Source organism: Triturus cristatus, chromosome 8 (genome assembly GCF_964204655.1).
Source record: "Triturus cristatus chromosome 8, aTriCri1.1, whole genome shotgun sequence".
NCBI classification, from domain to species: domain Eukaryota; kingdom Metazoa; phylum Chordata; class Amphibia; order Caudata; family Salamandridae; genus Triturus; species Triturus cristatus.
In genome coordinates, this window is record NC_140591.1 from 927258517 (window position 1) to 927273538 (window position 15022).

Consider the following 15022-nt stretch of genomic DNA (forward strand, 5'->3'; position numbering starts at 1 on the left):
CCACATTTTTAAATAAAGGGCAGACCACTGTAAATATTGCTGGACAATGGTTAGGTGTACAAAGCCACAAGGAGTTGAACCCTCACCAAACTAATAAATATACTGGTATTTTTTTTCAAAATGACAGAGACATATATAACATAGATACTTTTCAAACTTTCTTTCCCCCAGAAAAAATGAGAACCCGCCCTCCCCCCCCCCAAAAAAAAAAATCATAGACACGTATAAATTTAATAAAAGGCAAACATAAATTTAAGTAAGAAATATATGATAGGTCAAACAAACAAAATGTAAACGTCAGCCGGTAAAGATCAGAAGCTTGTAATCTATTATCAAACACAATCTCTATAACAGTTGAACCTAAAGGCCTAAACTCGGAGCCCATTGCTGCAGGCACGATGCATTAGAAAAGCATTCTGCCACAAGGAAACCAAGAATCAAAATCTTCAAGGAAAGGGCGGCTTCTCCTGTGTGCACCTGCCCTTAATTGTATAAGCAAACAAACCAAGTAGCTGAAGTGACTCAAGTGTCAGGTAGGGGGCCCTTAGCCTCTCTCTGCCAAACAGATACAAAGCATCCTTTTAAAACCAAAAGACAGGACTCCCTAACTACTCTACCATAACAGACACATTGCACGCGCAAAATGGCAGAAGCAAAAGCACACACATTTGACATACATTTCATTTGCAAGAAAAGAGTAAGTCAGCTGGGAGCCACGTCTGTTAGTAGTGTTTGTTAAATGTTACCGCTTCCTGCTTGAGAATGCAGGATTGTGGCAATTGTAGTGTTTCCTGAGACTGCAAAAAAGAAATTGCATTGCATTGCAGACCAGCCTCCTCTCTTGTAACACAATTATGCAGGAGTGTTTAATTTTTGGTCCTTGTACGGGTCTCTAAATGGAGAAACATGCATTCATTGTACTGCAACAGAACTTTCAGTAATTGTGAAAATTAAAAAGTCTTCAGGTGCAACATGAACAAAACCCGTCTCAGGCCGCAGGCACAGGAACATGATCAAATGAAGGCATAACTGCTCTTAATGACAGCCGCACAGAAATGTACAGTATGGAACTGTACAGTTTCGACATTGTGCAAAGCTGGGTGCAGCAGCTAAAAATACACTCGCTGATCTCATCCATGGAGGATGCAGTATCTGGTATGATTGAGAAGTTGTTCATCTCTACATTACAGTAAATGCCTAAGTGGCATGTAACTAAATTATGCATGGCTTGTTGGCAATGCCTCTTTGCTTACTCCTGCCCCTTTTGTATTGATTGTGAGGTGTGCGAGGATTTCCACGTTTTTGACTGTTGTAGACGCTCCTTCTCCACTTTCACATTCCTTTGGTGCGGCCTATTTTAAGGAACGCCATGGCGCAGCACCTGTTTCTCCTGGTCTGAAAAGTGACAGTTGCTTCTCCTCTGTTGCAGTTGGTGCCCCGAGTGCTTGCTGCTCGCCCAGTCTTACTGTGAGTAGGAGCCGTGCCGAGCCTGAGCCCTCCACGTGCAAATCCAAGCTTGTCCGTCCGTAAAGTTCAGAAAAGGATCAGAATTGTGGTCTGAGTGCTTGTCATCGCCTGGCTCCCCGCACCTGAAGGATGGCTGAGTGTGGGCGTCCAGAGGAGCAGAGAGAGGATTCGGCCGTGGACGAATTCAACGACATCATCAAAAGCCGCTCCGGTAAAGCTGACGTTTTTAATTCTTATGACGCGACATTAAAAATTACAAGGATGTGGCAAATTTCAATCACTGTATCCGATGAATACTATTAATTGTTATCTGGAAGGCTAGGAGCCGCGCAGTGTGTCGTTTTACACGAGGCTGTGAGTTTAGTGTTAAGAAACATTATAAAGAAATGCACCAGGCATTACCTTGAGACACTCTCATCTCTACTACACAGTATGAATGTCGACGTGTCTTTATATGTCCCTCCTCCCAGACTATAATGTCACTGTCAGGAATGAAATGTCACTGCATGCTACTTTCGGAGCTGCACACTTCCGGCTTTCAGTCGTACACAGAGGTAGTGTGAGTTTATGCCAGCGCAGGACGATGTGTGAAACTTGTAATTGAAGTACTGAAAGAAAATGTGTAGTCTTGATTACAAAGGCAATACTTTGAAGAACAGGGCCGTAAGGGAGACGCAAACTGCAAACAGATCGGATTGCCTCCTAATGAATACAGCCCAGTAAAGCACGTGTCTGTTTATCTGGAATACGCAAAAGGTGTCTGCTGGCTACGAGCGCAGCGTGCGACGTCGTCCTTTGAGCCTGCGGCTTCTATTCGGAACTTTGAAGGTTGGGTGCTAGTGATGCAACACGGCAGGTCATGCAAGCAGCTGGGTCTAGTTTCTGCCCGTGGGTTAAGGTTTCAGCTGCCTAGACTGTCTCTGCTTCACCCTGGAAGCGGACCAGGAGATGCATAGAGGATGTATTTATAGGCCATTCAGGAGTTTACGTGCCCACGAGGTAAATAATTCAGCTGTATATGGCTGAAGCATGTGACTTGGTATTTTTGAAATGTCAACGGAGCTGGCCTGGCCTGGGATTGATAAAGAGTCGAAAGTTTGAATTCGAAATGCGCTGGCTTTCTTCCGCTTCTGTTGACAGTGCTAAATGCCGCTTGTTGAAAACGGCAGTGACTGGAATGCGAGCTATTGATCACGGAGCCAGCTGTTCGAGCCCTGGGCTGGCATCCCCGCCCACTACTGCACAGAGCGCGTGGGAACACGTGCACAAACCCGGTTAACGCGATCCTTAACACGAGGCTGAGCTGAAGTCACTTTTTCTTCAGCACTATGTCACTGCTCATGTAAATTGACAAAACATTTGACTACCGCTCATTTATTTTGCTTTTTATTATACTTAAATTGCCGATACTCTTTTTTGGGTAGCGTTAGTAGAAACCCAACATATTTCAAATGTGCTCGAACCTTTGGTTTGTGGAAATGGTGGTCCGCATTAAATGCTAATAAAAAGAGCACGTCGGAGAAAGCTACATTTGCTGCCTTTTTTAGGCCAGTTCTTAAAGCAAATTCATTTGAGTGCCTTTTATCGCTGTTTCACAATCAAGACGTTTTATTTGCAGGTGTAAAATAGGTTAGATGAGTTCTTAAACATTTGCATACGCTGTCAATCTTACTGCATCTTGCGCTTGACCTTTCATATTCTTAATACATGTATTACTAGAGTTCTTTGTTGTCCTCATTGTGTCTAGAGACATCTATTTTTGTATCCAAATTGAACTGCTGATTCCTAGTGAAGTGTGTCCAAGTGTGTTGCTGTGATTTACTTGATACGAGTGGCATCTGTTACTGGTTTGTACTTTCCAACTGCCACATCTGTTTTCTGACACATTTCTCTCACTTAAAGGTTGTTTACATGCTCTTGCCACTTTTAGGGATTCACATGAAAACACTTGTGCTAATGTTAAAATGGAAATGACCCATTCTTGCTCGACTGAAATGAACTAAACATGTAAGCGTTGGACTAACATACCTAAAAGAAGTGTACTATTAATTCAAAGAAATAAAACACATAAAGATGTGATTCATACATTTGTGGTGTGGGTATTTTTAATACCGCTTGTGGATGCCAGCAGTCCATATTTAAAAACTTGTTATTAAACTGAAAGTGTACAGTTTCCCGAGAATTCACTGGATTTATTGTCTATGGTTGTTGGTAGATATAATGCCAGAACTAGACTGATATAAGGACGTCACCAAATCTGAGATATTGACTAGTTTATTTAGTATTGCATAGATTTTCCGAGTGCCAACTTCCAAAAGAGGCTCTGATCTTGAAATCTGGGTACCAGTTCCAGATGGATGCTCATTCAAATGATGACACACTGTTGACACATGGTTGAATGTGCGCATCATTTGGTGAGGAAGAAAATTTCACGTGTGGGGGCTCATAAATTCATAATTAACACGTGTTTCGGTTGTTTCCTGACATCTTTCACCATCCGTATCCTATGGATAAGGTCTTCCTACATTAAGTCAGCAATCCCAGCGACTCCCATCTTCACTACCCTTTGGCGGTGGCGTTACTTGGGCACACTGTGGTTGTGACTTATCATGAAGTTGCGGTGGTAAGTTGTCAATACAAGTCGCCATCCTGGTGGGGCCGACAGATGAGGATTTCATCCACTTCATAAATATTCAAATCAAAAGTACTATGACACGTACAGCTGATTCATTATCTTATTGTCAGTAGTATACACAAATATCAATTACTGTTGTGATGCCAAATTGCTAATGGTGCCAAAAACAAGCAGTTGGCAATGATATCTAATAGCCAATGCTGGTCAGTAGGGAGGAAAGGTACAATGGACAGGAGTAAGCCCGTTTTCCCAGCAGAGACCGGGCAATAGTTTTTAACAAACAACAACGTCTCAGCTGGAGGTCATTTAAAACATAACAAGTACATAGCCAGTGATGTAAATCACGTAGGGGAGGGGAAAAAAAAGAGAAGGGAGACCACAAGGAAATGAGAAAAAGGGGGTTTATATTGTAGGTAGTTATTACAGCACTACAGTACAATAAAGGTACAAATGACCAAAAACACTCAAGTGAGCACTGGGCGTGCTAGTGAAAGTGAACGGCGCAGTGACACAAGGGTGAAAGGCAGCGTGAACGGCGAAAAGGTAATAAATTAACAATGTGGTCAAAGAAATTATTTATATACAGTCTAGTCTTTTCAATGAACAAATTAAATTGACCACATCAATGCCAAAATTCTTTGCTGGGAGTGGTCGACGGTGTTTCAGCCTGATTGATTCCAGGCCATCATCAGGACAATGGTCATAATTTAAAAGAGTGCTGGGCGCAGTCAAGGTACGTTCAAAAGAGTCCAATCAAAATTGAAAAGCGCGAGCACAGATCAGCGCGTTGTGTGTGTCCAAGGGAAAAATCCGGCAGTCAGTGATCACCATCAAATTTGGGCTGCATCCGGGGGCAATTGAAGGAGTCCGGGCACCGGGTATGGGAATCAGATCTTGATAATTAAGCAATGCAGATCGGTCCGTGGGTGACTAGATCTGTAGATAGGATTGAATGCGGGTACGACGAAGAGTCGGGCGAGTAAAGCGTCCGTGCCGTCAACGTGGACGTCCGCAGAAGGGGGGGGGGGGATATTTCATTTGCCCATTAAAAAAAAAATTCAAGATCGCGCTGCCAATATAATACTGCCAGCATGATCTTACATTTTTTTAAAATTATGCACCCCCTGAAAACATTTCTGCGGACACCCATGTCACATTTAAAGACATGCTCTTTATTTAGAAAGTCTGTCAGTGAAATGCAAAGCTGAACTCTCACTCTGAAGTGCAAGGCATAATACTTCAAACCTAAACAGCCTGAAATAATAGTAACTAAAACTAGTGTTATGCTCTGATGTGCTAGATTTGTGATATATTTTGCCATAGAAAATTACCCCCATGAAAGTAGATTAAATTAGCTAGAGATGTTAGTGAAAATAAGGTAATAACTCCTGATTGCAATGCATTTATGTCAGAATGTGTATGCTGGCTTGTCAGATGCTGGGGTCGGACATTTAATTATACATTGATCCGAGAGAGGAAGGGTTTCTCGTGAAATTGTATCCTTTCATTTTAAAAACATGTTTGTAAATATATACTGCTGGCATTCATGAGCAATATTAAATATACCCATGCCCCATATTCATGAATCAACCGATAAATGATAAATTGGGGCGCTAACTTGTTCATTATTCCAAGTTCCGTATCCTATTCAACAAGGCAGTCAATGTGACTTTGACCACACCAAAAATGCACACAACGTCGACCACCAATGGCAAAAGAGTACCGTTGAAAAACAGTTTTTTTCGTTATTAACAGTGCTTTAAATGGGCCGGTACTCACCGGTACTGAGTACCGGCACCTCCGATTTTTTTCGCCGTCAGTACCGGCACTTCTCTGTAGCCAGGGACAGTACTGGTACAATGATCAGCACGGCAGGTGCAGATTAGGTTTCTCTTCCAGTGCAGGGCAGATGCAGCTCTGCTTCCGAGGAGCTTGTAATGAGTTCATCTGTTTTAGTGACATAAACACATTTGTCGTGTGCTTTGATATGTGCTGCATATGGTACAGAAGTCATTATGTATGATCATATCTTGCCCTTAGACCCGCCCCTAGCCCCGCCCACTAGCCACACCTCTATTTTAGTGAGTACCTGCACTTATTTTTTCCCATTTAAAGCACTGGTTATTAATTTATGTCTTCATAGTCCTTACACATGCCGTAAAGATGCTTCCTGTGAAGAAAGGTGTAACGTAGTTTTCTCCACAAATAACTGCCTTTGTCTGAACATTCTGTTTCACCAGACAAAGCCCAGCAGGTTCAAATTAATGGAATAGTTTCCATGGTGAGAACGTTATATATAGTTTTGGAAAAGTTAAACTGATATTTCACTTCTATTGATGCTGCTTGTGCAAGCACGTTGAAATCCATAATTTCTGTTTAGTTCAGAGCACTCTATATGAATTCTGTGCAGTTAACCTTGTTATATACAGAGAACGGGGATCGGGGAGGGGTCATGGTGGAACAAGACAGCAGGAGCAGGGGTTGTATTTTTTTCCTAGGGATGCGACTAAAGTCCCATATACTCGGTACCATGCCCTTTGGCCTATGTAACTTTACAGAAACAGTATTATCTTTTAGTCCCAGTTCTTCAAGGACAGTGGTTTCCCTTTCAGCTGTTGAAACCAAGGGCATTATTTTATGTGTACATTTAATAGCGGTAGCTCCAGCACCTTCAACCCTTGTTATACAGTACAGCATATTTTTCACTTTTTGGGATGACAAGATGTTTTGTTCATGGCTGGCTTTAGCATTGGTGGCGCCTGGTGCAACAATTTATTTTGTCCCCCCACCATAACATCCTTCTCCAAAGATTCCGTCACTACTGCCGCCCAACAGTGCCCCTCATCTCTTCATAGCCCCTTTGTCACATGCATTTCACTTGCTTTATAGTGCTACTCATACCATTGTTGGGTGTCGGAGCACTTTACATCATACACACATTAAACAGAGACAATGAATGGCACTCATATAAATCAATCTATAGGAAATGTTACATAAAACAAGGAGGATTACAAGGTGTAGGAGTAACATGTCACCCATACTAGTAGGCAATATATTTTAAGAGTGTTTGGTCTGGTGAACCACAAACTCAGAGTTTAAAAGGTACCATAGTGATTGGGGTTCGGTTTATTATTAGGAATGTACTTCTTCCCACATCAGCCCCTTTTAGCAATATTAGTATAATAAAAGATAGGGGACAAAACATGATTTTTTAACCTATACCATGCAGATTGCATGCAGCTTTTTAGTGACAGTTCATAGGTCACTGTGCTAAATTAGGATTGTAATTTATGAACTGCAGGTAACAAAAGGATCTGTGTGACAAAAGCAGTTCCCTCTGAGCTATCCACACAAAATACTGCTCTGTTATCTGCATGGTACACGTCATTTGCAGCAGGCATAGTAACCATTTGCACTACTTTATGGTAAGCCAAAACTGCCACTAGACAAAACTCCGATCTCTCTCAAACAAAGATTGATCACCAGTGTTATTTAGAATTTTTTTGGTTTCGCCTGCACAGAGCTTGCACTGTGTGTGATGAGAAATCTATTGTTTTAAATATAAACTTGAAAGGGATTTACATCCCGCCTCCTCTCTTTCCTGGCTTCTTAGTGGTGCCTGTGCGTGCCACTTACCTTTCCTCCATTTCTATAGGCTGTAGCATATTTTCCTGCATTTACCATTGCTTGTTCCTCGACTGCTTCTCTTATCAGTTCCCGCTGACGAAATACTGCAAGCATCCACTTTGGTGGAACTATATTGTCGTAAAGTTTTGCCTTTTAGTCTTGCAGCATATTTCTATTACAATTTATCACCTGGAGAGATTAAGTGATTGCATAAAATCACAGGATGTTGCATGGCACCACATTGACTCAACCCAGGAACCACAGCTCTCGAGTCAGCAGCTCTGGCCACTATGCCACATCCTCTCCACTCCTGTGTTATCTGTCAGGGAGCTCTTTCCTTCTCCAAGACGATGACTGATGAAAACAGCTCTTTATTCATTACATAGGCGAAACCAATGCATTATCAATGCTTGTTTATTTTACCTGAGACCTGCTGGACATACAAGGAACTCTGCAGCCAGCACTTTTAAATCCATAAGTTATTTCTAAACACAACCACACCCAAGATAATAACTAGGTGTGGCTGCATGGCTCACACCACCCGAAAGCCGACACTGGTATTGTTGATTACTGCAGAGTCATCTTGAGGGCTATCATCTACCTTAGAATTTAGTATGCTCGATGTACACTTTACTATTCTTAGTAATATTATGCTGACTGATAAAAGAGCGATTAGGAGTCTCTTACCCTCTGCCCTCTTTAAAAGACTTCAGCACATTCAATATCTCACATGCAGGCATCCTATCAATTATTGCATGCTGCTATATGTATTGTGGACTCCCTTATACTAGTATCTTTCATCTACCACAAACAGCATTCTTATTGCTGAACTCACCCCTCTCCATCGTGCCTCTCTTCTACTGTTCCTACCTCAGATTGCTATCCTCACTACCCTCATGAATGAATTTTTGCTCAATCTGCAGAGTGCACTTGTGCAAACAGACATCACAACGCGCAAAATTATAAAATTCCTGTTGAATTCTATAAAAAATTATTCCAGTTAAAAAGTTTCCTGGTGACATTAGCAGAGAAAGATTCGAGCAAAAAATGTCTTAGCGAGATATTTTTGTGTGCAAACGAGTCCCTCCTATATAAAAAATCACAAAATTGCATGAGAAACCAATTAATTCCAGACATTTTTATTTAACGAGAAATTGTGGAATTACTCAGATTTTGGCAGCTTCATAAAAACTTCTCTCGGACCTAATAGCTCTGTTAACATAATGTATGATAAGATGATTAAACTATTTTTTTAAATCCTACAATGGGTGAGAGAGATGTATATATATATTACAGTTAACAAGAGCCTCTTCTGTTGCACCAGTCCATGCTACCTGCCATTGAGTAAGCACCAGCTTGAAGTGATTCAATATTATTAGGACATTCTTCCCTTACCAAAAACGAAACAAAACAAAAAAATCATGGACATAGAGTTCAGTAATTTGGTGACAGTGCCTAGAGCAGCAGAAATGTATACATTTTAAGCAATGTTTTTATTGACTTTGGTCGAAAAGTCTGCTTAACCCCAGCAAAAAAAATATTTCGCTGAGGACTAAATCTCTTTTTTTTAAAAATTGTCCAAAGTTCACAAAAGAAATGCTTTTTTTTGTTTTTGCTGTGTGGTATGTGAAAGTTGGACAACCTGGCCATTTGGGTTCAAAGCGGAAAGAAATAAACACTTTGTCATGGAGCCATGAAGTCGGAGTAATAATGTCTCCACGTGGCTGGAGGAGTACAAATGACACAGGGGTAATAACAAGAAAAAAAACAAATAACATTGACATTTTAGTAATGTTACCATAATTTAACAAGGCCCTGTATGAAAATTGGGAATTACATTAGTGATTCGTGTGATGAACTCAATAAAACAATAATAGAAAATAAATCTGCAGCTCCAATAAGATGAAAGATTGACTCGAGAATTAATTCTGTCGATATTAATAAGCAACCATTGTCTGAACCAATAGTGCAGGTGTTTTACAGTGGATTTTCTCAAGATATAGTATCACATAAAACAGATGCAGCAGCAATGCAAAGATCCCACAGAACAGTTCCAGCAGAATCTGTAGCAGAACAAGCTTCAGGAACGAATTGGAAATGTACACTAAAGTGTGCTGCGGGCCAAAGTCCTTCACACCCCCAAGACACTATTAAAGCAAAGCGTGCGTGTGCTCACACACACACACACACACACGCACACACACACACACACACACAAACTAGACCTGCAGAACATCATACAATATTAGTGTCACCAATCAAATGATTCATTCTTAGGGGTCGATTACTCTGCCATTCGGAAATCATTCTGACTGAATCGGTCTCAGAATGGTTTCTAACCGAATCAGATCCAGGCAGTCCAGCCGACCGATTACGATGCTTCCGGATACAATTCGATCGGCTTCATATTAACTTCAATGGGACCCTGTGTTCTGACCTTAAACACAGACTCCCATTGAAAAAAGGGGTGGTTGGGGAAAATCGTGCACCTTGTGGTGGGAACCCCTTGGTGCCTGCCACACTGTGCATGGTTGGAAAGGGGGGTCCCTTGAGTACCTCTACAGGCCCCATTCGGAAGCCCCCGGGTGTAGTGGGACCTGCTACAGACCCCCAAAGTCAGATTACGACATCCGATCCGAGTCGGAACAATCGATTCGGAAAGTCTGTCCAAATCAGGTATTATAATCAATCGGTCGGAAATGTGTTCCGTAGACCTATACTAGTTGGCTCTGAATGACTCGGTTCCTATGAATGCCACCCGGAACCGAGTCGTAAAGTCCAAACACTTTTCGATCATCGTAATTGGTCGTTCGGAAACCTTTCTGAGCCGGTCCGAAACACGGGTTTCGAATCGGATTTGGAAGATCCAAATCCGATTCGGAGCCGTTTCGGATGGCATCGCAATCAACCCCTTAGTGTGAGAAATAAGGTTGTTGGTTGAATAAGGTGTGACCCTCGTTAAAGCAGCAGCCACAATCGCTGTCAGGTGAACCACAAAAGTCACTAAATTAAACTGTGCTTAACACACTAATAGCATTCTCTTAGGGTCCTTTTTTTATACCTGGTTCCTTCTCTGAAGTAGCATATTGTTAGAAATGGGAGTCCCTAGCGGTATGCACCCTATCCAAGTAGGGACCCTTCCTTCTAGTCAGGGTAGTGGGCTTACACTCCCAAAATAAGTGCTGCTCACACCTTTGTAGCTTGGCACAAGCAGTCAGTGACTGATCGGAGGCAATGTATAAAGTATTTGTACATTTCACACATGGTAACACAGTAAAAACATTACAAATAGACACCACACAAGTTTAGAAAGATAAAGTATCGTTTTCAAAACAAGACCGAACCGACAAAAATCCAACATGCACAATTCAAAATATGACTTTTTGAAGGTTTCAATCAATTCCGTCCACAGAATTCTATCGATGCGGTGATTTTACGCAAAGTACCTTAGATGTGTCAAAATCCACAAACAAAAACATCCGTAGTGGGGGAGAGCGTTGGTACCTGAGTCCCTGGGGAGGCGAGACGTCAGTTCTGCTGCACGCAGGAGAAGTGTTGTATCGATCCGGACTGTAACGGGAAGCGATGCAGCGAAATCCAAGATAGTTCTGGTCTGCGGGTGATATGGTGAAAATCTTGGCACACAGGTGCAATGTGTGGAAATCCAGACGTGCTGGAGGGCGATGCAGTGGTGGTAAACAGGTGCTGCATCGATTTTTTTCTTCCCACGATGCGTTGATTCTTTCAGCCATACAGCAGGGCCTGGGTTGGAGTCAGTGTGGAGGTCCCAGGCTTTGGATATCAGGTACCCTGAACTCTGGTTGCGACGGTTTCTTCGCCTGGGGCAGGTCCTGCGTTGATTTCTTTGGAAGCATATCAGCGGTGCCTGGAAACCTTTCTGGCACAGTGGTACTGTGTCGTAAAATGTAAATGTCAAGGTACTTATAGAGAGCACTGTCACCAGACGGCCACCTTGCGGTGTCGCCTTTTGCGGTTTCCTGGCGCTGATACTCATACCACTGTGGAACCCCTCCTGGCTTTCCCTGTGAAGTGTCCACTCCTGGGCACCCTCAGGGTGAAGCCAGGCATCCTTAGCGCTGTTGGGGCCGGTGTGGAGGCTAAGCAAGCTATTGCCCAGAGTTGCAGCGTGGGGCCCGTGATTATAAGAGGCACCGAGGCGAGAATAGACAGGTCCGAGGAAATTGAGCCCACGCACCGCCAAGGCGGGAATCGAACCCTGGTCCCTGGCCAGAACTCTGCTTCAGGGTCTGCCGCTCTAACCATTGAGCCACACTCCTCCACAGGTGCTGGAAAGGGGAAGCATCAATTTTGAAGACTTTTTAGCTTTTTGCAGCAGGAACAACTTCCAAGGGCTCAGAACAGAAATTGGCACCACTTGGCAGGTCAGAACTCCCAGCAGTGGGCTTCAGGGATGCTGCAGGTGAAGTTGATGGCCCTTAGATTTCTTAACAGGAGGCAGGCACACACAAGCCCTAGGAGAAACTTCACATTAAAGTTACATAGCAAAGTCCAGTGTTTTTCCTCTTCAAAGCAGAAGCAGCAACTGCAGGCCATCACAGCAAATCAACAATCAGCAAAGGGGCAGTACTCCTCCCTACAGCTATTCAGCTGGTCTCCTTGGCAGAGTCTCCTCTTGGTCCAGAAGTGTTCTAACAGTCTGGGGTTTTAGGTCAACTACTTATACCCCTTTTGGCCTTTGAAGTAGGCATTCTTCAAAGGATTGTCTTTGTAGTTCAAAAGTTCTTATCCTGCCCGGTCTTGGCTCCAGACACACTCCAGGGGGTCGGAGACAGCATTGTGAAAGGCCAGGCACAGCCCTTTTCAGGGATTTGTGACAATTCCTCCCATCGCCTCTAGCTCAGCCTGGTGATAGACCATCAGGATATGCAGGGCAACTCCCTTTGCGTGATTGCACAAACAGGCCTCTGGCAGACTAAATCAGACATTGATCCCAAAGGCAGGCAGAGGCACAGGATGGCTAAACAAGAAAATGCCCACTTTCTAAAAGTGGCATGTTCAAACACACAATTAAAAAACATCTTTACTAAAAGATGTGTTTTTAAAGGGAAACATCGTTTACAACGCGGGGATTACATCGCGATGCCATTACATCGCGGTTTTTACAACGCGAGTCGTTACAACGACTTGCGCTAGATGGCGCTCTAGGACAAGGAATAGTATAATTTACTATCCAACACCTTCCCTACTGTACGTAGACTGGAGTTGGAATAGTAAATTATACTACTCCTAAGTCCTATTCCTTGTCCTAGGACGCCATCTAGCGCAAGTCGTTGTAACGACTTGCGTTGTAAAAACCGCGATGTAATGTACCGCGATGTAAATGTATGCATTGTAACGTCATACATCCGTTTTTAAATTCTGAGCTTAGAGAGCACAAACTCCAAATCTCTCAATTGAAAGTTACACTTGTAAAATGTTATACTGCAGCTCCAATGATAGCCTACGGGAGAGCTAGTCCTTGTGCTAGTGAAAAACGAAAAACCAACCATTGCACGTCCTACCTTTCACATACATTGCACCCTGACCATGGAAGTACCTTGGGCCTATCTTAAGGGTGCCTGATAAGTAGTAAAAGGGAAGGTTAGGGCCTGGCAAGTGGGTGCACTTACCAGGTTCAGATGGCAGTTTAAAACTGCACTCATGGACACTAAAATGGCAGCCCTGAGACAAGTTTACAGGGCTTCTCGTGTGAATTACACAACCAGTGCTGCAGGCCCACTAGTAGCATTTGATTTACAGGCCCTGGACACACATAGTGCACTTTACTTGGGACTTACAGTAAATCAAATATGCCAATCATGGAGACCCAATCAGAATCACCATTTACAGAGGGAGCATTTGCACTTTAGCACTGATCAGCAGTGGTAAAGTGCCCAGAGTACATAAACCAGCAAAAATGAAGTCCTTCATAACATCAAAAATACAGGAGATAGAGGCAAAAAGACAGGAGAAACCACACCAAGGATGCCAGGTCTAACAGAGGTGTCTATAGAGAATTCCATTTGAGGTCTTTCAGGTTTCCTGGTTCCAGGCCAGCTGCAGTAACAATGTAGGAGTGACAAATCCTTTGTGTTACGGTAGGGCAAAAGCTATTTAGTTGCAAGTGGGGCTGCGCTCAGCTCCAGCCCCCAACCTTCCCCATTTGCAACTGAGTAGGCTGTCTGATGCCTTCAGCCAAAGGACTTGTCACCACTGAATTGTTAAGGCAGCCATGTGTAAATATAGAACCCTCAGACACACTATTCAGTTTACTCTCTTGGCCTGTAGAAGGACTCTTAGCGTAATGCCTGCCACTGTGGCCCGCTGTGTACTCCGCAAGACAGTTTCACTGCACCTGTAAAGACTGCTTTGCTGCCTCCAGCTTTGAACCCTCAGAGGCCTGCCCTGCTGCATGAGCAATGTTACACTGCTTAAAACCAGGACTGCCAGAGTGGCTAAAAGGACTAGTTGCTTGGCCCCCTTATCAGAGCCTCTGGGACAGAAAAGGCTCCTACCATCTTGAACCCACACCCGACCAAGGCTGTGTGAGTCCTAATCCCCAAGAGGTGCCCCTCCAGTCCTGAACCCTTGGAGTTGGTGCTAAAAGTGGCTGGATAGCTCAGAGCCAAAACTTGGAACTTGAAAAATGTCTGGCTAAAAACTGCTCTGAGAACCAGGGGAAAACCAGGACCAACCTGCTTGTCTATTTGCCCAAATTGACTGGCTGGTTGGCCTGACTTCGCGGCAACTCCAACTATGTTCTTCTCTGCCGTAAAAAATCCTGTTCAGCAGTTATTTGTCGAATTCGTATCTGGGCCTCCTGAAAAAGAGATTAAGGGCCTTATTGCGAGCTTGGTATGGGAGCGGGCCTTCACGCATCTGCCCCACTCCCACCTGCCAAACTCTACAGGATGCCAGATTAGGAGCTTTGATGGTCCCATGGCGGTGCCATGCTAAGGCTCAACCATAGCAAGGCAGCACCATGGGAGAGCCAAAGTCCATTACTGCACGGCATGGACTGCGGTGTGGCAGCTGCCGAACCGCCACCATGGGTGTGGCGGTCCATTGGACTGCCAAACTCATAATTAGGCTCTAAGTCTGAACAAAGAAATCTTCATCGCAACTTCATTCAGATGGTCTTCAATTATGTCTCCTCCTTGGACAACACCTGCAGTCTTGTTTTGCTGAAGTTCTACATTCTCAAAGACTTTTTTTTAGAAATTTCTTCTAAGTCCGAAGGTAAGCGCCGACCGAGCCGAATCCACTTATGTA

The 15022-nt window shown here is 43.5% G+C and overlaps 1 protein-coding gene across 10 annotated transcripts in view; it reads left to right on the plus strand.

Moving 5' to 3' along the window:
• The first annotated feature begins 1422 nt into the window (after positions 1 to 1422).
• The window catches only part of DMD (dystrophin), a 7596173-nt gene continuing 7582573 nt past the window's right edge, over positions 1423 to 15022 (plus strand). For all 10 annotated transcript variants that reach the window (XM_085622447.1, XM_085622454.1, XM_085622449.1 and 7 more), the window contains exon 1: positions 1423 to 1678. In XM_085622447.1, coding sequence (XP_085478573.1) covers positions 1597 to 1678 — 82 coding nt within the window. In that variant the 5' untranslated portion in view covers positions 1423 to 1596. The remainder of the gene's footprint in view (positions 1679 to 15022) is intronic.